General features: G+C 39.5%; 1 protein-coding gene across 3 annotated transcripts in view; it reads left to right on the top strand.

The window, feature by feature from the left end:
* ANLN (anillin actin binding protein) overlaps window positions 1-22,870 on the top strand; it is a 59,894-nt gene that overhangs the window by 3,587 nt on the left and 33,437 nt on the right. For all 3 annotated transcript variants that reach the window (XM_032286791.1, XM_032286790.1, XM_032286789.1), the window contains exons 2-7: window positions 2,879-3,032; window positions 6,682-6,996; window positions 14,277-14,665; window positions 15,801-16,026; window positions 18,552-18,742; window positions 19,097-19,204. In XM_032286791.1, the coding sequence (XP_032142682.1) occupies window positions 2,879-3,032; window positions 6,682-6,996; window positions 14,277-14,665; window positions 15,801-16,026; window positions 18,552-18,742; window positions 19,097-19,204 (1,383 nt within the window). The remainder of the gene's footprint in view (window positions 1-2,878; window positions 3,033-6,681; window positions 6,997-14,276; window positions 14,666-15,800; window positions 16,027-18,551; window positions 18,743-19,096; window positions 19,205-22,870) is intronic.

The raw sequence follows: 22,870 nt of genomic DNA, 5'->3' as shown, positions 1-22,870 counted from the left end.
TCGGGAGTTTGAGACCAGCCTGGCCAACATGGTGAAACCTCGTCTCTACTAAAAATACAAAAATTAGCCAGGCATGGTGGTGGGCACCTGTAATCCCAGCTACTTGCAAGTCTGAGGCAAGAGAATCGCTTGAACCTAAGAGGTGGAGGTTACAGTGAGCCGAGATTGCGCCACTGCACTGCAGCCTGGGTGACAGAGTGAGACTCTGTCTCAAAAAAAAAAAACCTAAGATCTTAAAACTGACAAAACAGGCTCTGTAGCAATAAGATACCAAAATCCAACCCATGCTATGTTATTATTTTTTTATACCTACATTGTTTGAGAAAGGTGTGATTTTTCAAGGAATATGCCTTGTATTTAAAAGAGTGTTAAAATTCCTGATATACTGTTATAAGGAAGGGCAGAGCTACTTACATTTATTGAACTATTGAGTTTATATATTTCAGATACACAATTTCTTTTAAATTAATAATCTTTGGTGTTTATAGCTTTACTTCACAGATAAGGAAACATTTTTGCTTATGTATTTAATTTTTTTTAAATTTGGGAGTTTTTGAATCTAGGCAATAGAACATTCATGTGTGTTTGAATGACAAAACCACATTCTTTTGTTGTGACCTACTGCTCATGGTAACTGAAACTGTACTGATTCACAATATTCTAACTGACCAGAATGGAATGTGGGCATGTCCATGAATGAATATAATTAGGCTAGTGTTATATCTGGCAAGTGATAGATATAGCAATTGAAAAATCACAAATTTATTAATTTAGAAAGGAGACCTTCCTTCCTTCCTTCCTCTCTTTCTTCCTTCTTCCTCTTTCTTTCTTCTCCTAATTAGCTGGGACTACAGGTGTGCACCACCACATCCAACTAATTTTTGTATTTTTAGTAGAGACAGGGTTTCACCATGTTGGCCAAGCTGGTCTCGAATTCCTAGCTTCAAGTAATGCACCTGCCTTGCCTCCCAAAGTGCTGGGATTACAGGCATGAGCCACTGTGCCCAGCAGAGACTTTTTTACAAAGGGTTACATCCTACAGCGTGGCCATCGTGACAGATTGGGCAACATATTTAATAGCTTTGGGCAGAGACTGGAAACAGGCACTTTAAGAGAGGAGAAGGTGGAACAGAGTTTTATGGCTAAAGAGTTGGCCAAGTATTCATATTCAATAGGTTATAGGCAGAGCCATGAGTGTTTACAAAAGGGGTCCTGATGTGTGAGTACTGAACAAACATGCAGTTACATGCATCCCATGTTCACTTTGAGATGGAGACTTAACATGTAAATACGTTACACTTGGGCTCTATATGTCAAAAGGTGAGGTGGGGACATGAAGGCACTCAAGTGAGTAGCCTCTGTAAACTGGCTGGAACCAGTTCATGGTTGGTGGTCTTCTTATTGAGAGAGTTATTGAAATCAAACTCTTGTCCAATTAAACCTGTAGTTGTAGCTTATGGAACAGGAAGGTTAGTCAGTGTCTGATGGAGAGTGAGCTGCAATTGTTTTAATGTTTACTGCTTATCTTGAGGTCAGTGCTCATGCAGCTACTAGAGTAAAAGAAAAACCTTGTGGCAGTTAAAAGATAGTTTATTTTTTAAGTGTAGGGAGTTTGTGACTTAACCCTTGCTTGGCATGGCCTTAGGTCCTATTTATTTGTTTATTTGTTTAGAGACAGGGTCTCACTCTGTTACCCAGGCTAGAGTGCAGTAGCAATCACAGCTCACCACAGCCTTGAACTCCTGGGCTCAAGTAATCCTCCGCCTCAGGCACCCCACCCCCCAGGTAGCTGGGACTACAGGCGTGCCCCACCATGCCTGGCTAACTTTTGTATGTTTTGCAGAGACAGGGTCTTGCTTTGTTTCCTAACTTTTCTTGTTTCTAAAGGCCATCTGCATTTCTTGACTCATCCCATTCCTCCATCTTCAAAGCCACGAATCACATTACTCTGACCTCTGCTTCCGTGGTCATATTTTCTCTGACTCTGATCTTCCTGCCTCTCTCTTTTCCGCTGTAAGGACCTTTGTGATTATGTTGGGCCTGACCAGATAATCCAGGATTATCTCTGTCTAAAGATTCTTAATCATATCAGTAAAATCTCTTTTGCCCTCTGAAGCAACATCTTGACAGGTTTAGGGTATCAGGACAGAAAAATCTTTGAGAGACCATTATTTTTGCCTACCATAGCGGCTTAAAACAATACTCTTTTTCTCATGATTCAGTGAGTCAGCAATTTGTATTGTGCTCAGCCAGGCTGTTCCTCTGTTTGTCTCTCCAGTGGTCATGCAGGAATCTTCAGTGATCTGGCAGATTATCTGGAGCTGGATGGTCTAAGATGGCCTTATTCACATGTCTGGTGGTTGATACTGACCATCAGCTGGGCCATGTGTCTCTAGTGGACTTAACCTGGGCATGTTCACTTAGTGGCAGAGAGAGAGACCCCAAACTATAAAATCTCTTGATGCCTGGAAGTCTCACAATATCACTTTTGCCATATTTTGTTGGTCAAAGCAGATTTACGAGCCCAGATTCAAGGGTGAAGAAAAGGATAGATTGTGTCTTTTGATGCAAGCAGAAAGAATTTGTGGCCATTAAAAATCTCATATAGCTAACTTTACACATTTTATTCCCCTTGTAATGTTCCTATAATAATTATGACATTGGGGTGCTCATTTAGTGAATCTTGGTGTAATTGCTTAATATTTCACTTTTGAAATATGTTTAACTGTCATCCTATATGGCAACTGGTGATTTTAGAAGATGTTGCAATTTTGTGAACATTTGATTAAACTCGTGTTTTGTGTTTGTTTGTTTTTATTTGCTCCTTGCTACTTAGGCATAAACTCGTGTTTTAACACTGATGTATTTATGTTTGTAGAAACTGCTGGAGCGAACCCGTGCCAGGCGAGAGAATCTTCAGAGAAAAATGGCTGAGAGGCCCATAGCAGCTCCGAGGTCTATGACTCATACTAAGCGAGCCAGAGAGCCACTTTCAGAAGCAAGTAACCAGCAGCCACTCTCTGGTGGTGAAGGTAAAAGACTTTAGGGAAAAATAACATTTGCTTTTTTTTTTTTTAAAGGAGACAAGCCCCAAACATTTCATTAGCATGTAGAAAAACCAAGCTCTTTGGGAGACAAATATAACAGCCTCTGGGGGAAATAACAGCCTTTTATTCTATTTCAGGGTTATTATATTAGGCCTAGAACCTATCGGGTTGGAATAGCATTTCTTCTAACAAATATTTTAAATTAATTGATTGAACTTTTTTTCTTCAATCTGAAGTTATCCTTAAAAACTCAAGGGAAGGCCGGGCGCGGTGGCTCACGCCTGTAATCCCGGCACTTTGGGAGGCCGAGGCGGGTGGATCACGAGGTCAAGAGATCGAGACCATCCTGGTCAACAAGGTGAAACCCTGTCTCTACTAAAAATACAAAAAAAATTAGCTGGGCATGGTGGCGCACACCTGTAGTCCCAGCTACTCAGGAGACTGAGGCAGGAGAATTGCTTGAACCCAGGAGACGGAGGTTGCGGTGAGCCGAGATCGCGCCATTGCACTCCAGCCTGGGTAACAAGAGCGAAACTCCGTTTCAAAAAAAACAAACAAACAAACAAAAAAAACTCAAGGGAAGAAAAACAGAGGAGTAGGGTAACATTTATACTTACCGTAGCACGGAGTTGTTGTTGTGGCCATTAAAAATCTTATATAGCTAACTTTACACATTTTATTCCCCCTGTAATGTTCCTATAATAATTATGACATTGGGGTGCTCATTTAGTGAATCTTGATGTAATTACTTATTATTTCACTTTGGCTAGGGGGCAGTGACGACATCTTGGCTCATTGTAACCTCCGCCTACTGGGTTCAAGGGATTCTTGCGCCTCAGCCTCCCAAGTAGCTGGGATTACAGGCACGTGCCACCACACCCAGCTAATTTTTTTATTTTTAGTAGAGACAGGGTTTCACCATGTTGGTCAGGATGGCCTCGACCTCCTGACCTCATGATCTGCCCACCTTGGCCTCCCAAAGTGCTGGGATTATAGGTATGAGCCACTGCCTCCGGCCATTCGGAGTCTTTTATCCCAGGGGTGACAGAACAGCTGACCACTGTGTTCGGATGGTGTCTCTGGTACCAGCAACGCAATGAAGGCACACTGCCCATGCTTTACATTTAATGAGCCTTTTTCATCCTCTGTTTGCTGAACCAGCTCTCCAAAGTTTAGATTGTTAATCTCCATAAGTGGTGGAATTAAACAAAAACAGGCGTGCGCGCGCGCGCGCGCACACACACGAACATGCACTCACCTGTAGTCTTACTCTTTCCTAAATCCTGGCATTCCCAACCAGTGTCAGCCAGTCTCCATAGTCTTTTCCTGGAGGGTGGAATAGTCTGGAGATAATAATCTTCCTTAGTACAACTGTAAAATACATACATATAGAAAAAAAATATTACAGAGGCAAAACAAATATAAAAAAAAAAAAAGCAGAGAAGAGTACATGGGGCTAGCTCAATTATTTTGGAGGCTAACCATACAACAAGAATTAGTTTTCATACATTTATCCATTTTGAAGGGATAGTGAAGGAAATACATCACATATTATATGGTATTCAGCCAGGAAAATAGGGGCCTGGCCCTAGTCTTAGCCCTAGAGCCTCTGTTTTCACTGTGAGATGGGTTTGTTCTATTGAGTACTATGTACTTGAAAACTAGAGTTGGATGCTTAGGTATAAGTACAAAACTACATTTTGATGTTTAGGTAGAAGTTCACATTTACTGTTTCAGGATAGTTGTAAACTAGAATAATTCTGTATTTCCAGATGGTGTTGCATGTTAAAGTAGGAACACTTTAAAAAATGATTAGATGTGTTCATAGAAAATAAATCCATAAATGAGTTACAAAACATTAGAAAGTTTCAAAAATAAAAAAAGGAAAAGATAAAAAAGTCAGGTGTGGTGGTCCACGCCTGTAATCCCAACACTTTGAGAAACTGAGGCGGGCAGATTGCTTGAGCTCAGGAGTTGGAGACCAGGCTGGGCAACATGGCAAAACCCTGTCTCTAGAAAAAATACAAAAATTATCTGGGCATGGTGGCACATCTATAGTCCCAGCTACGCAGGAGGCTGAGGTGAGAGGATCACTTGAGCCCAGGAGGTCAAGGCTACAGTGAGCTGAGATTGCACCACTGCACTCCACTCTGGGTGACAGAGTGAGGCCTTGTCTCAAAAAAAGAAAAAAGAGACAAAAAAAGTGGAGTGGGAGAAAAATAGATTAGAAAGTTTCGTGATGTATATTTACTTAGGTTGATGTGATGAGGGCAATCATGATTTATCTCTGATATTACTTTGATCACTGCCAGAACAAGAACATTTGGTCAGGTAGTTGATAAAACTGACCCCATATGAAATTTACGTTTTTACTTTTAAAAAATTAGTTTTCCAGGAAATATATTGAAACTCAATCATAGTTGGAAATAATATGCCTTATGGTTGCAATAGATTTTCTTTTAGTTTTAGGACTTTTTCATTTATTTTATAGGTGTTCATAGAAGCTTGAAATATGAAATGTTAAATATTTGTGCTGGTGAATGAATTTGTTTGGTATTGACCAGATAATTCAGTCACTTTTTCTGTCTCCTGTTGTTCTCCTAAACCTCCAGCCAGTTGCCCTTCTTTTTTTTTTTTTTTTTTGAGTTGGAGTTTCTTTTTTTTTGCTCAGGCTGATGGCGCGATCTCAGCTCACGGCAACCTCCGCCTCCTGGGTTCAAGCAATTCTCCTGTCTCAGCCTCCTGAGTAGCTGGGATTACAGGCATCTGCCACCGTGCCCGGCTAATTTTGTATTTTTTACTAGAGACGGGGTTTCTCCATGTTGGCCAGGCTGGTCTCGAACTCCCGACCTGAGGTGATCTGCCCGCCTCAGCCTCCCAAAGTGCTGGGATTACAGACGTGAGCCACCGCACCCGGCCTGCTAGTTGCCCTTCTAACCATGCTTGTTAGTTATTTTTCGTGAAAGAATGTTTCCAAAACAGAAAACCTGGTTTCCACACTTAGCAGTTGTGTGACTTTAGGTGGGTAACTGAATTTCTCCAGACTAGATTTTTCTTATCTGAAGATGAGATGCTTGGGCTGTATAATCTTTAAAGTCTGTTAGTGCTTTTTTATTCTGAGTGTATACACTTTTTATTTACTGTTGTCTTAACACCATATAAAGTGTTATGCATATATTTGGAAAATATTTAAATATTTTTTATTTATTTTTATTTTTTCATAGGTTATTGGGGTACAGGTTGCATTTGGTTACATAAGTTCTTTAGTGGTGATTTGTGAGATTTTGGTGCACCTGTCACCTGAGCAGTATACACGGCACCATATTTGTAGTCTTCTATCCCTCGTCCCCTTCTCACTCTCCCCCCAGATCCCTAAAGTCCATTGCATCCTTCTTATGCCTTTGCATCCCCATAGCTTAGGTCTAAATATCTTTCAGTAAGGTTTTTATACCATAAATTATGTTTGCTTGAAAGGTTCTTTCATATCAGATTTCTAAGTTGCTGAAAGAGAATGGGGTTTTACATATTTCTGGTTGTAACTAAAATCGTTTAAAGAATAGAGAGAGGTAATGTTTTTTATGTTGTGAGAAATTACAAATTTTGAATGTCTTTTTTTTCGTCTTTTTTAATGTAGAGAAATCTTGTACGAAACCATCACCATCAAAAAAACGCTGTTCTGACGACACCGAAGTAGAAGCTTCTAACTCGGAAAATAAACAACCAGTTGAGTCAACTACTGCAAAATCTTGTTCTCCAAGTCCTGTGTCTCCTCAGGTGCAGCCACAAACAGCAGATAATGTCAGTGATTCTGTGGCTGTCCCGGCGTCACTGCTGGGCATGAGGAAAGGGCTGAACTCAAGATTAGAAGCAACTGCAGCCTCCTCAGTTAAAACACGTATGCAAAAACTTGCAGAGCAACGGCGCCGTTGGGATCATGATGAAATGACAGGTACGAATGGTATAGATGTTATGGCCCATACATCTGTTCCAGTAAGATTCAGTTTGGTATATGTTGAGCATTTTATCTGTTAACTCATGAAAGGTAAATGCTTTTGTTTTACCTATATGCTGAGTATCCTTTGCTTGCAAATGGTTTGTCTACCAGTAGTATAAGTTGGTTGTATTTAGATTGAAGTCGATGATGATGAGATTCTTGGACTAGTTTGTAGAAACCTGATCTTATAATTTGTAATACCTTAATACCTGCAGTGAAAAACAGTTGAGAACAAACTATGCTTGTCATTAGGATTGCTGACCCTCAGCTCTAGGTTAAAGAAATTTTATTTCATGGATTCAATAATTAAATCAACTTGGGGAACTAAGGTATGCAATGCTGTTCAGTAGGGGAGAAATAAAATGTCAAAAAACATAAATTGAGCACCTGCAAAGTATATTATTGCACACAGTGCTGGAAGCAAATGAAGTGACTTGATCCTTCCTTTCATGAGCCTGTAATAAGAAGGGGAACCTGAGAAGTAAATCAACAATTATGCAAGAGAGATATTTATGCTGTGATCAATTTCATTTATTGCCTGCTTTGTTACAAAATAAAAAAAGCTGTGAGATGACTTATAAAAATATCTGTATTATGAAATAAGAAAAATAAAGAAGTCAAGGTGAAAAGAAAATATGGGAAGGAAAAACAAAGAAGTGAAAAGTAAAGTCATTTTATTAAATGCAGACTGTAAAGTCTTTCTTTGCTAGTGGCTCATGCAAAGAAATGAAACGCTGACCAGTTACATGACTAACAAGCTAAAAGCAGAACCATCTTTGGCACTAAGACTTGAGATTTGGCACTAAGACCTGAGAGAACTTTTTTTCATGTGTCCTCAAAGATGACTTTGTGGGAGCCAATAAACCTAACTTATAAGGTTTCTCAAGGTGAGCAGATGGCCTGGCTCCAAGCTCAATTCAGTAGAAGCATTTCTTTTTTCTTTTTTGTTTTTTGTCACAGAATCTCACTCTGTCATCCAGTCTGGAGTGCAGTGACGCTGTCTCGGTTCACTGCAACCTCTGCCTCTAGGGTTCGAGTGATTCTCATGCCTCAGCCTCCCAAGTAGCTGGGATGACAGGTGCATGCCACCATGCCCAGCTAATTTTTTTGTATTTTTTTGGTAGAGACAGAGTTTGACCATGTTGGCCAGGCTGGTCTCGAACTCCTGACCTCAAATGATAACCCACCTTGGCCTCCCAAAGTGTTATGATTACAGGTATGAGCCATGACAGCCGGCAGTAGAAGCATTTTTAAAGTGAGCTAGCACAGTGTAGGTAGACCCCACGGTGCTTGCAGACAGCTCAGTGGCTACTGGGCCGTGCCCAAGGAAGCATTCCTTAAGTGGTTCTTAGTCTGGCTGATTGTATCAGAATCACATAGACCGTGGGATTAGAATTTCAGAAATATGGTGGAGCCCCAAGGTGTAATTTTGTCTTATTTTTTTTAAAGCTCTTTAGATAATTCTGATGCATAGCCAGAATTGAGACCAAGTGATGTGAAGAATGTGGCTAGATGGATGACACATATTTTAGACTGGATTAAACCGGATGGACTACGTATATTTCAGGCAGTCTTCCATACGTATCAATTTTTTTAACTGAAATTTTAATAAGAATTAGGAAGCACAGAGTTTAAGATTATGTTTTCTGGCAGTGATAATAATCTCAAGAGCAAACAGTATGTAAAATGCTAGGCATTGCAAATAATTTTTGTTTTAATATGAATTTTTTGTTCTAATACCATTTAATTCTTATAATCTTTTTATATATGTATATACCACTTTTACCTTCATTTTATAGAAGAGGGAAACTGGGTTCATAGAGGCTAAGAAATATGTCCACAGTTAGCCAGTTCAAATTCAAATCCCAATGGTTTGACTTTAGAGCTCTTAACTCCTGTGACCTGCCTGCTGTTTGTTTGTTTGTTTGTTTGTTTTAAGACAGAGTCTCACTCTGTTGCCCAGGCTGGAGTGCAGTGGTGCAATCTCAGCTCACTGCAACCTCCACCTCCCAGGTTCAAGTGATTCTCCTGCTTCAGCCTCCCGAGTGCCTGGGATTACAGATGCGTGCTATCATGCCTGTCTAATTTTTATATTTTTAGTAGAGACAGGGTTTCACCGTATTTGTGAGGCTGGTCTTGAACTCCTGACCTCAGGTGATCTGCCCGCCTCAGCCTCCCAAAGTGCTGGAATAATAGGCATGAGCCACCGTGCGCCTAATGCTTTTTGGCACAAGCATAGTCTATGGTGTCAATTAATACCTATTTATTTTAATAGTGGTGAAGTAAGAGGTAGGACTCAACTCCAGAGGCGGGACTCAGACACTGGACATGACTGAGAAATAACAACCACAGAAAAGAAATAAATTTAAAAAAAAATTGAGGACTAGCTAAAACAGGGCCTGGGGGAAGCTGCTTTCCTATGGCATGCCCACCAGTGTGCCATGTGAATTTATCATTGCCATGGCAACACCCAGGAGCTATCACCTCTTTTCATGGTAATAACCCAAAAGTTACTATCTCTTTCCTAGAAATTTCTACATAGACTGTCCTTTAATGTGCATGCAATTAATAGTAGGTATACATATGACTATAAAACTGCCATGAACTGTCACTCTGTGCCTAAAGGGTAACCCTGCTCTGCACAGAGCTGTAACATTGCCTCTTCAATAAAGCTGTTGTTTTTTTTTTTGTTTTTTTGAGTCTTGATCTGTCTCCCAGGCTAGAGTGCAGTGGTGCAATCTTGGCTCACTGCAACCTCTGACTCCCAGGTTCAAGCCATTCTCCTGCCTCAGCCTCCCGAGTAGCTGATATTACAGGCGCGTGCCACCACACCCAGCTAATTTTTTGCATTTTTAGTAGAGATGTGGTTTCACCATGTTGGCCAGGCTGGTCTCGAACTCCTGAGCTCAAGTGATCCGCTTCTCTTGGCTTCCCAAAGTGCTGGGATTACAGGCATGAGCCACTGCATCTCACCTGCACCTAGGTTATATTAGTCTTGTAACTGGTCTTCCTGCTTCAAACCTCTGCCCTGTCCAATCCCTCCTCAATTCTCACACCAGCGTGATCTTTCTAAAACATTTTCCTGCTTCTGCTTTAAACTCTCCCAGTAACTCCCTGTCACCTCCTGGTTAAATTCCAGTCTGGACCTGCTGGTTTTTCAAATGTATCTCTTTATTTTGACACATTCAGGATGGAAAAAAAATGTAACTCTTGCTTTTCTACCACTTGCTCTAAACACCAGATTAGGATCTACTTATGCACACGCTATGCTCATATTACTTACCTCTGCTTTTTATACATTTTTGTTTTTTTATCTAGATTATCTTCTTTCTCTGAAGCCAGCTGTCCTTCAGAGTCCAGCTTAAGGAGTCTCTACCTCCTCCAGAAAAGCCCCCCTGACCACCACCTTCCCTACAATACCCTTTATATACCTCTATCATTTTCCTTAGAATAAGCACTGTCCTATCAGCAGGTGACAGTTTTATTGTCATGTTTTAGGAATGGGCTTTATAGACCTCTAGCTCTTGTAACTATGCTCTGTAGTACGTTCCTGTAATTCCAGCTACTTGGGAGGCTGAGGCAGGACAATCACTTGAACCCAGGAGGCAGAGGTTGCAATGAGACAAGATTTTGCCATTGCACTCCAGCCTGGGCAACAAGAGCGAAACTCCATCTCAAAAAATAAAATCTAATCTAGTTGCAAAGAGTGAAGGCCTGTGGAAGTGAAAAGGAGAAGCTGGATTTGAGAGATTTAGGAGACAAACTCTAGGACTTAATGACTGAGTAGTAGAGGATAAGGGAGAAGGGAGGCAGGGGTCAGATTCCGGGCCTCCATGACTGGGTAGTTAGTGATGTCTTTTCCTAAGATGAGGAGGAATATATTTGGGGCAATTTCAACCTCACATATGTTATCTGGGGTATCTGTGGGAGAGCCAAATGGAGGCCAAATGGAGGTATTTGGTAGTTGGAAGACTGTGAAGGATAGGCCAGGAAAGATAGTAGAGAATGATGTCACAAATGGAAAGGGAGTGATATATTTTAGATATGTGAAGAAATACAAAGCAAAGTGTGTACTGGCATCTAGTGACAATAGCAAAACCAACCCCAGGGCAGTGGTGTAGGCAGAAGGCCGGTTGAGTGAGTGAGGTGGCAAGTGAATATTGTTCAGGGAAAGAGAGGTAGTAAAGATGATGTATATATTTTTTTGAGACAGGGTCTCACTTTGTTGCCCAGGCTGGAGTGCAGTGGTATGCTTTCAACTTGCTGCAACCTCCACCTTCCAGGCTTAAGCGATCCCACCACCTCAGTGTCCGAAGTAGCTGGGACTACAGGTGCACCACCAAGACCAGCTAATTTTTGAATTTTTTGTAGAAACGGGGCTTCACCATGTTGCCCAGGCTGGTCAAATTCTGAGCTCAAGCAGTTTACCTGCCATGTCATCCCAATGTGGTAGGATTACAGGCATGAGCCCACCGCCCTTTGCCAGGATGTTTACTATTTTGGTTTATTTATTTTTATTTATTCTTTTGAGAGGGAGTCTTGCTCTGTTGCCCAGGCTGGAGTGCAGTGGTACGATCTCAGCTCATTGCAGCCTCCACCTCCTGGGTTCAAGCAATTCTCCTGCCCAACCTCCCGAATAGCTGGGATTACAGGTGCCTGCCACCACACCTGGCTAATTTTTGTATTTTAGTAGAGATAGGGTTTCACCATGTTGGATTAGGCTGGTCTTGAACTCCTGACCTAAAATGATCTACCCATCTCAGCCTCCCAAAGTGCTGGGATTACAGGCGTGAGCCTTCATGCCTTGCCAGGATGTTTGTTTTTAAGATGAGAGAGACTTGAGCATCCAGTAGTCTCCCCAGTTATCTGCTGGGGATATGTTCCATGATCACCAGTGGATGCCTGAAACCTCAGACAGCTCTGAACCCGATTGCTGTCATTCAAACCATCTTTCTATGCATCTTCCACCTGGAAATTTAGTGTCTCTTCCGTCTTAACTAAACACCTACATACGCTGTGGCCAGAACTTTCATAGTTTGAGATATGACAGTAAAACCACATGAATTTCTTTTATCTTCCTCTCAATTTTATGCATAGAAGATTCATTTTTACCATAGATCTTAGCAACTTCAGCATATGATTTTCTTTCCTTATTAAGTCGAGAACTTTCACCTTTTGACTTCAAGAAAGCACTTTTATGGCTTCTCTTAGGCATATTCGAATTGCCAGCATCACTACTCTTGAGTTTTGAGGACGTGATTAAGTCAAATAAAGGCTACTTGAACATAAGCACTGCATAATCCAGTAGTTGATCTGATAACCAAGATGGCTGCAAAGTGACTACGGGACATTTGGTGTCCACAGTGTGGATACGCTGCACAAAGTATTCATAACTTGGTCAGATGGTGCAAGATTTCACAATGCTACTCAGAACAGTGTGCAGTTTAAGACCTGTGAATTGGCCAGGCGCGGTGGCTCAAGCCTGTAATCCCAGCACTGTGGGAGGCCGAGGCGGGTGAATCACGAGGTCAAGAGATCGAGACCATCCTGGCCAACATGGTGAAACCCCGTCTCTACTAAAAATACAGAAAATTAGCTGGGCATGGTGGCGCGTGCATGTAATCCCAGCGACTCAGGAGGCTGGGGCAGGAGAATTGCCTGAACCCGGGAGGCAGAGGTTGCGGTGAGCCGAGATCGCACCATTGCACTCCAGCCTGGGTAACAAGAGCGAAACTCCGTCTCAAAAAAAAAAAAAAAAAGACCTGTGAATTATTTATTTCTGGAATTTTTCATTTAATATTTTAAGACAACAGTTGACCGCTGGAAAGGAAATCAGGGAAGTGAAACTGAAGATAAAGTGTGGGCTACTCTATGGTCATATACCACAATTCGATGTTTTGATCAATGGTGGACTGCATATACAATGGTAGTCTAATAAGATTATAATGTACTTTTACTGTACCTTTTCTATATTTAGATGTTTACTTACCATTGTGTTACTCTTCTCACCAATGCCATCATCAGAGGAAAAGGCTGCTTCCCCTCCCAAACCACCGCTTTCAAATGCCTCAGCAACTCCACTTGGGAGAAGGGGCGGTCTGGCCAACCTTGCTGCAACTATTTGCTCCTGGGAAGATGATGTAAATCACTCATCTGCAAAACAAAACAGTGTACTAGAACAGCCTGGTACCACTTGTTTATCCAAATTTTCCTGCAATATTCAGTAGAATAACATGCCGTACAGGTTTTTAGCCTAGGAACAATAGGTGTTACCACATATCCTAGGTATACAGTAGGCTACACCATTTTTGTGGAAGTGTGCTCTGTGATGGACAGTTAATAAAATCACTTAATGTTACATTTCTCAGAATGTATCCCCATTGTTAAACAACTCATGACTATGTTTATGTGCAGAGAAGAGTTTGTGGGAATGGGGAGGGCTTATTTCGAACAAGATCCCTCAGAAGGTTTTGGAAGGGATGAATTGAAAATTTAGCTGAAGTAGAAGCTTTGGACGGGAGAGAGTCCTCTTTCCTTGATTGAATTTGTGAAGTAGGAAGTGCCATGAACCTTGGCTCCCCTATATACATGCTCTAGGGAAGGCCTAGGTCCTTCATCAGCTAAGTATCACTATTTGGGATTTCTCTCCAAATGAAGTAACTATGCAGAAAAACATTTGATTGTTTTTGATTTGATCTATCCCTGTGATATCCAGTACAGAAGACACTAGCCATATGTGGATGTTTAAGTTAAATTAAAATGAAATAAAATTTAGTTTCACAGCAGCTGTAGCCACATTTCAAATGCTCATTAGCCACAAGTGGCTAATAGTTAACGTGTTGAACAATAAAACGTTCTGTTGTACAGCAATGGTCTAATCCATTTTTAAAATACAAAGTTCCTGTGAGATACATAATCTTAAATTGTGCAGTATTATATATAATACCCATGAATTCGTTCTAAAAATATAACCTATCTTGTAACATTTATGATCCATCGAAAAGTTGAAAAAATATGTATAATAGTGTTTTAAAAAAAATTGGATTAAATATCATTTGATTTTAAAAGATATTGTCAAATTTAAATAGCTTGGTAGTTTCATGCATGCTAGAACTTTACACTGGTTCTTAAACCTATTAATCTCATTTAAAAATCCTGCATAGAGTGATCCTGGTATTATGTGTAACTATTACTCTTGAACGTAGTTTTTTACTCTTTTCTGAAAACAATTTCAGATGATATTCCTGAAAGCTCACCCTTGTCACCAATGCCATCATCAGAGGAAAAGGCTGCTTCCCCTCCCAAACCACCGCTTTCAAATGCCTCAGCAACTCCACTTGGGAGAAGGGGCCCTCTGGCCAACCTTGCTGCAACTATTTGCTCCTGGGAAGATGATGTAAATCACTCATCTGCAAAACAAAACAGTGTACTAGAACAGCCTGGTACCACTTGTTTATCCAAATTTTCCTCTGCAAGTGGAGCATCTGCTAGGATCAATAGCAGCAGTGTTAAGCAGGAAGCTACATGCTGTTCCCAAAGGGATGGCGATGCCTGTTTGAATAAAGCTCCATCCTCAAGTGCTGATGATGCATCTTTGGTTAATGCCTCAATTTCCAGCTCTGTGGTAAGTCAATATAATTTTGGTCTTTGGAAGCCTTTTTTTTTTTTTTGTTATTAGTGGTAAAATACATTTGTGTATATGTTCAGGTGGGTGGGTGGATATGTGTTTTTAATAGATGCATAGTGAGTTTATATGTATTCGTAGGATATCGGTTTCTTAGAAAGTGAAAATCATAAGTTGGGTACCCTATCCCAAGATAAATTAGCAGTTGACAAGTAAAATTACACTAATTTGATGCAAATCCAGTCTATAATGGAATGAGCCTCTTCTGAGTTATTAAGGAGAGCACTGAAAATTAAGCTCTCTGTTATAATGTTTTATATACATATGAAATTTATATAAATTTATGAAATATTTCTGAAAAGATATATAACAAATTAGTTGCCTCCAGGAAGGCAAATTGCCAAACAGGGTATGATACTTCACTGTATATCTGTTTGATATGTTTGAAACTTTTACTTTGTACGTGTATTATCTCAACAGTTTTCAAAAAGCAATCTTGAAAGGAAAAGGAATATTGTGTTTCCGACCATTGTCTTTTAGTGTAGAGCTAGGCTCTAGAATTAGACCTGCATTGAATCCCAGCTCTACCACATAATTAGAAGTGTGACTTTGGACAAGGTGCTTAATATTGCAAGGCTTTATTTTTCTATATGTAAAATAGGAAAAAAAAAAAGTTATTTGAAGGGTTAAATAGGAGTCATAAAACACTTAGCATAGTATCTGGCTAGGTATAAGTACTTAATTTATTAACCATCAAGTACATGATACTATTTTGTTTAATTCTTATTGACTTAATTAAAATGTAATTTGGCCTAATACAGTTAAAAATTTGATAAAGGTACTAGTGCAATAATATGAATAAAAATTTTTTTAAAGAGTGATCATACTGAGAATACTTAATTACCCATGAATATGTTGTGCAGGCTAACCCACATATTATAATTTAAATAATAACATTTTCTAAGTTGGTTTTTCCCCCAAATCTTTCAAATTTGTTTGATCTATTAGCAAAATCATGTCATTTTCACAAATCTTACATAAAGGCTATCGAGTAAATGGGACATGAATTGTTTTGTTATAGGACTACTTTTAGATATTGTGAATGTTGTTTACCCTAAGTGTTTTCATGTTTCAGAAAGCTACTTCCTCTCCAGTGAAATCTACTACGTCTACCATCACTGATGCTAAAAGTTGTAAGGGACAAAATCCTGAGCTACTTCAAAAAACTGCTAGTCCTCCGAAAACAGGAGTATCGAAACCCATTGTGAAGTCAGCTTTATCCCAGACAGTTCCGTCCAAAGGAGAACTAAATAGAGAAATTTGTCTGCAATCTCAATCTAAAGACAAGTCTACGACACCAGGTTACATATTTATAAAAAGTCTAAAGTGATTGCTGACTATATTCAGGATATCTGTTCTCAGCATTTTAAATATCCAATTGGGAATGATACAGCAATGGTTTGCCAGGGCAAATGCCTGGATGTTCCAAATGAGACCTCAGCTTGAATTGATTCAATGAATATTTATTAATGTAGACTAGCCCATCTACTGGTCAAAGGACTTAATATGTTGCATTTTAACAGTTTAGACATGCTTTTTCCACGATGATCGTGCTAGATTTTTTATTTTTTTGATTCTGACAAAGCATATTCAACTATAAATCACATTTTAGGGGCATAATGGAGAAACATTCTTGTAGCCAAGTGTGCAGAGCAGTGCTTCTTGATCTTGAGTATGAATGCACTTCTAATAGAGAGAAGTGAATGTGCATACAAATGACTCCAATTCTAATTTTATTTATTCATTAAATTGATAAACGATAGGAATTTTTGAAAAAAATTGTTCATTATTGATAAATAATACATGTCTATTGGGAGTACATTTGATAACTTAATACATTCATATAATTTATAAAGATCAAACCAGTATAATGAGGATATCCATCACCTTAAATACTTGTCTTTATGCTAGGAACATTTAAATTCTTCTCTTGTAGCTATTGAAGTATACAATAGATTATTGTAAACTATAGTCACCCTACTGATCTATCAAACACTGGGTCTTTTCTCTTCTGCAAAACTGTATATTTGTACTCATTAATCAATCTCTCTTTATCCCCCAATTATATTTATCTGTGTGTATATTGTGTGTGAGCATTTACATATAAAAGTTCAAAACTTCTTACCATAGTAAACTGATATTCCAGGAAATGTCATATTTATCTTGTGGTGATTTATACCTTCTGGCACACTTCCACATACGGTTAATTGAGAAACACAGGACTAAAATACATGGTAATCGAGTTTATTCTGAACTGTGCTGTTTTTCATTGGAAAGACTTTTAATTCTGAGGTTTAACTTTTTGAAAATACAACCTCTCCAGAAACTATAGTTCATAAAGGGGCAGAAATGAGAGCGGGGAAGCGGTTATGGGGTAGGTAGAAATCAGCAATTCCCAGATGAGCCAAAAATGAGAATTGGAAACAATAGCAAGATCCCCAGATAGAATAGAACTAGTTATTCTCAATTTTCTAAAGACTTAAGGCTTAGATAAGAAGCATTTTTTTTATTGTTCTTGGCTGCTGGATATACTCAGAATCACATTTCCAGAGTTTCAGAGATATTTATTTTAGATACTTCATTGCATTCTTAATGGACTCTAGTTTGGAATATGGCCCGAAGTAGTAATAAGTGCTAGGTGAAGTCCTCAAATTATAACCATGGCTCAAATTCAGCCCTTTGCTTGTTTTTGCAGATAAAGTTTTATGGAGCACAGCCATACCCGTTTACTTACATATTGTCTGTGGTTGCTTTCATTCTATAATGCAGATCAAAATAGTTGTGACAGAGGCCATGTGGACCTCAAAGCTGAAAATATTTAGTATCTGGCCCTTTGCAGGAAAATATATGCTAACCTCTGACATAGATAAACCTATTTTTATACAATACAACCTTAGAATCCTCTTGATGGTGATATATGCCTCATTTGCCCTACTTTAAATTTACTGCATACTATTTCAAATGAGTGCTATGGGCTTTTTTTTTGGTTTTGTTTTGCTGGTTTTGTTTTTGAGACAGGGTCTCACTTTCATCTAGACTGGAGTGCAGTGGTTTGATCTCAGCTCACTGCAGTCTCAACCACCCAGGTTCAAGTGATCCTCTTGCCTCACTCAGCCCACCAAGTAGCTGAGACTACAGGCATGCCACCACACCTGGCAATTTTTTATATTTTTATAGAGGTGGGGTTCCTCCATGTTGCCCAGACTGGCCTTGAACTCCTTAGCTCAAGAGAACCTCCTGCCTCAGCCTCCCAGAGTACTAGGGTTATAGGTGTGAGCCACTGCACCCAGCTGAGTACTATTTTAAGACTCTGTAAAGTCAATGTGTTCTTTTGATAAAATGAGTAATCCCTAATTTTTCTTTTGAGGGAGAGAAGGGAAAAATTCCCTTATTTTCACATCAGGCTTCCTAAAAGCGAGATAAAGTAAACTGGCTGTAGAAATGTAAGTTGTTGGAAGTTATCATGGCTAGCACACTTGGTGATGAAGGTAGACTTATTAATATATATATACAGTCAATTACTAATTATTTAAGTTCTAGTTGTTCAGTTTGAGAGTTTTCTAAGCCCACTGTCCTCTCTTCACGCTACCTTTTTAAAATTATTTCAAAAAAATAATTAAATTCTATGAGTAGCTTTTAGGACATGTACTTAGAATAGGTAAACTTTTAAAAATTTTGTAGAATTTTTATAGTTTACTTTGTGAATGAGTATTTCTGATAGAATCAAAGCACTTTGAAGCTGTGATGTAGTTGAGAACTTTTTCCATAGAAATCATCATAATAATTTATCTTGAATAGCCTCCCAAAATGTGTGTGTTTTCTGTAGGAGGAGCAGGAATTAAGCCTTTCCTGGAACGCTTTGGAGAGCGTTGTCAAGAACATAGCAAAGAAAGTCCAGCTCATAGCACACCCCAGAGAACCCCCATTATTACTCCAAATACAAAGGCCATCCAAGAAAGATTATTCAAGCAAAACACATCTTCATCTACTACCCATTTAGCACAACAGCTCAAGCAGGTATGATATACTGCATTTTACATTATTCATCACATGGTCTCTGCATAGAACCTAGAAGTCAAAATAGGTTTTGATGCTAGTCTTTTTGACTGAGATAAGTAGCATCTTGATTCTCTGTATCACTAATTTCAGACAAGATGGGGCATGTTCAGGGTGGTATGGCTGTAGACAGTATCACTCATTTCAAATTAGAAATATTGTCCTGTATTCCATGTGTATTGTGAACTTTTTAAACTGCAAACTGTTTAAACTTTTTAAACAGCTTAAAACTGAAAACAAGAAAAGTTTTAGTACTGTTTGGATGTTAAACATGCTACTGGCTCTTGTGTAAAATACAGCTTTTGATGGGTTTAGGAACGTCAAAAAGAACTAGCATGTCTTCGTGGCCGATTTGACAAGGGCAATATATGGAGTGCAGAAAAAGGCGGAAACTCAAAAAGCAAACAACTAGAAACCAAACAGGTAATGTAAACAAGAAATATAAAAGCAAACTTGGTCCCCAAATAGGGTTGGGATCTAGCTCTGTACCGTCAAATAATTCTTTACACACTTTTCTGTTCCAATTAACTCTGTCATTTTTTGTTTATAAATCCCTTAAATGTGCATACCAACTCTGATTTTTTTGGTGATATTTTTCCGTTTCGGTGGAACTCTTCATCATATTCACTGATGACCTTAAAATCAAATTTTACAAAAATTATTTTCATTATTCATTTTATTTCAGAGTCTACTTAATATTCTCCTTAGATGCTGGTTCTAAAATATTTCTCAGAATCTACTTCTCTCATTGATAACTGTATACCTTTCCCCATATACCATGTTTTTAGACGATCTGGAATTTCAGTCACCACATACCTCCCAGATTTCTCTTTATTCCAGTCAAAGTTCATTAATCAGCCTTCAACAAAATCCTTACGATGTAAGCTGTGTTCTGTTTCATTTACATATCTAAAAGTGCTGTGTTACAATATGTTTTTAAGCTAAGAGAATTATATTTACAGTGGGGGCTAACAAAGTAGAACAAGAGTAAATTTAACCCATATTCTTTGAGAAAGATCTTCTTGATTAATTTTTTTTATCAGTTCACTTGCTTAACAAATCATGTTTCCCAGAGCTCTGATCTCAACCTGTTTTACCCAGTTTCTCTGGAACATCCCTTCCCTGTCCTCATACCTAGATCCCGATAAGCACAGAAATGCTGATGATGCTCAGCTCCACTGTGCTGATCTCTCCTGAGCTCTAGGTATGGTTGGCTAGCAGAACCCGCTATGCTTTGCTGTAGTATCTTCCTTTTGTAGTCTCTGTCTTCTCGTTTGGTTTACTCTATACCTCGTCATCTAAAACAATCTGGAAGTTCTTCCTTGGCTTCTTCCTCTTGCTGATTGTCTTCCCATCTGCTTGCCCCCAGCACACATATGCATAAACACACACATACAGTGATAAGTTTTCTAAATCTATCACCAACCTGCCTCATCTTCCATATTTTCCTCTGCCATTACTGTAGTTACTGGTGTGGCTTTGTACTAAACACCCTGCTTCTAGTCTTGCTACTCTCCAATCCACCTTACCACTTGCTGCCAGAGAAATATTTTTAAAAGATGCATATTCATGTTTTCACTTGCTTAAAATCTTGGAGTGGTCCCCATAGTCATCTTCAGGAAAATGTGTAAACTGCTTGGCTTGACATATGGAATGATTCCTCACCTGGCTCCTCCCCACTGCTCCTCCACAGGTGTGCTTCAGTTCTGCTATGCAGGCTATTTGTAGTTTCTCAAATATACCCATGTTTTTACATCTCTCTGCCTTTGCCTTCCTGTTCTCTGCCAGGAATATCTCCCTGGTGAGCTCCTACTTCATTAAGAATAGGTCAAACTTTAATCCCCTCTGGGAATTCTTCCTTGGCTCTTTTCTCAAGGGGCTCCACTTTTTTTCACCCATAAATACCTCAACTAGAATATTTATCTTCCTGTGAATGTTGTACATTTGCATTCTATGGGAGTCTTCTTCACCTCTGTGTTCTTGGTGCTTGGTTTAGAGCAGCGGCTCAACAAACTTGTATTTGAAGGAAGGAAGAAATGTGTTTGCTGATCCTTCCCATCAGCATATAACAAGCTATTATCTGCCATCTGAAAACAAAAAACAACTCTTGTGACCCCCAATCCCCTCCTTTTCTTTACGTCCTTTTCATGCAGACTCTTCTGCAAGTTATTCCTACTTGCTGCTTTCAGGTTTCCCCCTTCTCTCTAGAACTCTGTCTGCTTAAGCTTTGCCACCATTCCCTCCACAGACCCAGTATCCTTATCATGTTTGTCAGTGATCTTTACCTACTCATCAATTTTCAGTTGATTAGTAGCATTTGACATTGTCAATCACTCTTCTATTGGGAGCACCTTCTTCACTTGGTTGCCAGTGTATCTTATTCCCATGGCTTTCTGCCTGTGTCTCTAGAAAGTATATAGCAAGGTTCTTAAACTATTTTGCACTAAATAATTCCCAATAAACCTGTGAAATTCCTCCCAGAAAGTTGCACATATACATGTAAACAAAATTCTGAACACAGTAACAGTGCAGGGGTCCCCTCTCCCCAGAACACTCATCTGTGGTCTCCAGAGAGGAAGCAGCCAAAGACCTAGGAGGAAAATGCCGCTGAGTGCTGTGTTTTTAAAGTCCAAGGTCTGGGTGCGCTGGCTCACGCCTGTAATCCCAGTACTTGGCAGGTGGATCACTTGGGGTCAGGAGTTCAAGACCAGCCTGGCCAACACAGAGAAACCCCCGTCTTTACTAAAAATACAAAAATTAGCCTGGCGTGGTGGTGGATGCCTGTAATCCCAGCTACTCAGGAGGCTGAGGCGGGAGAATCCCTTGAACTCAGGAGATGGAGGTTGCAGTGAGCAGAGATTGCACCTTAGCACTCCAGCCTGGGCAACTCCATCTCCAAAAACAAAAAGGTAATAAAATCAAGGGCAAAAAAAACTTTCGAGAAGGAAGGAGTAGTTGGTATTGTCAAGTTTCAAATGTGGGCTGAGCAAAATCCACTGGGGTTTGAAGTACAGGTAACAAGTTTGCTGTAACGTGGCAAGAGCAGTGTTAGTGAAGATGGATTGCAGGTGGTGCTGGGTCGAGGGAACCGGGATGAGGAGCAGAGCCAACGAGTGCAGGCTTTTCTTAGAAGTTTGGTCCTAATGGAGGGGAGAAAGGATTTAGTGGCTAGAGGAGATGAAGAAAAGTATGGTTTGTATGTGTTTCATCCTTTTTAAGACCTAAATCAATTTGTGTAATGGGATAAAGGGTGATAATTGATGCAATGAGGTGAGAATGGATGAACTCTGCATGGTGAAGGGAACAGAACTGATGAGGACCATCTCCTGTGTGACGAAAAGGAAGGAGGAAAGTAGCATGTAGGGGTGCTGGTAGTCCTAGAGCTGAGGGCAAAAACTGATGGACTTTCTGCTGGAAGCTCCTGTTGTATTCATCTGTAGGAAAGGGAAGGTGACAGGTGAAATACTGTCTGCGGGAAAGAAGAGAAAGCTGACTCAGAAACAGGAAGAGTAGGGGGCAGTGTTGAGACTTAGATGAGACACGTACAGTTTACTTTGATTTTTGTGTTTTTTAATCTACCCATCTGCACACTAATTACATTGTTTTTACACACCCAAAGTTCTTCTAACTTGAGAGACAATGAAGTCTGGAAGTAGATCTGGAACAAGAGTACCTGGGTTTGTATACTGGCTCTGCCAGTCGCTAACTGTGTGCAAGACATTTAACTTTTTTGTGTCTCAGTTTTCTCATCTGTAAAATGGAGATACTAGTACCTAACTTAGAGCGTTATTAGGAGGATTAGTTGAGGCAGTAGATATAAGATACTTAGAAAAGTGGCTGGCACGTATTGAGCTCTGTGTATTAGCTTCCTTTATTTTTACACTTATTTGATCATTTCTACTATGACTTTATTCATAAAGTTTTCTTTTATTTCTTTGTTAAACAATCTGTACAGCAATATAAAGTCTTTAAACATAAAAAACAGTGAATGTTCCTCTTAAATAACTTTGCTAATGAATAAAAAGACTCAGATGAGAGAACGTTTTCTTTTGTTCTTTCCTTACCTTCTGATCTGTTTTTCTCTGTGTT

Source organism: Sapajus apella, unplaced genomic scaffold (assembly GCF_009761245.1).
Source record: "Sapajus apella isolate SASKATOON/1434 unplaced genomic scaffold, GSC_monkey_1.0 scaffold19, whole genome shotgun sequence".
NCBI classification, from domain to species: Eukaryota; Metazoa; Chordata; class Mammalia; order Primates; family Cebidae; genus Sapajus; species Sapajus apella.
The sequence above is the reverse complement of the archived record's forward strand: the minus strand, read 5'-3'. Positions and strand labels throughout refer to the sequence as shown.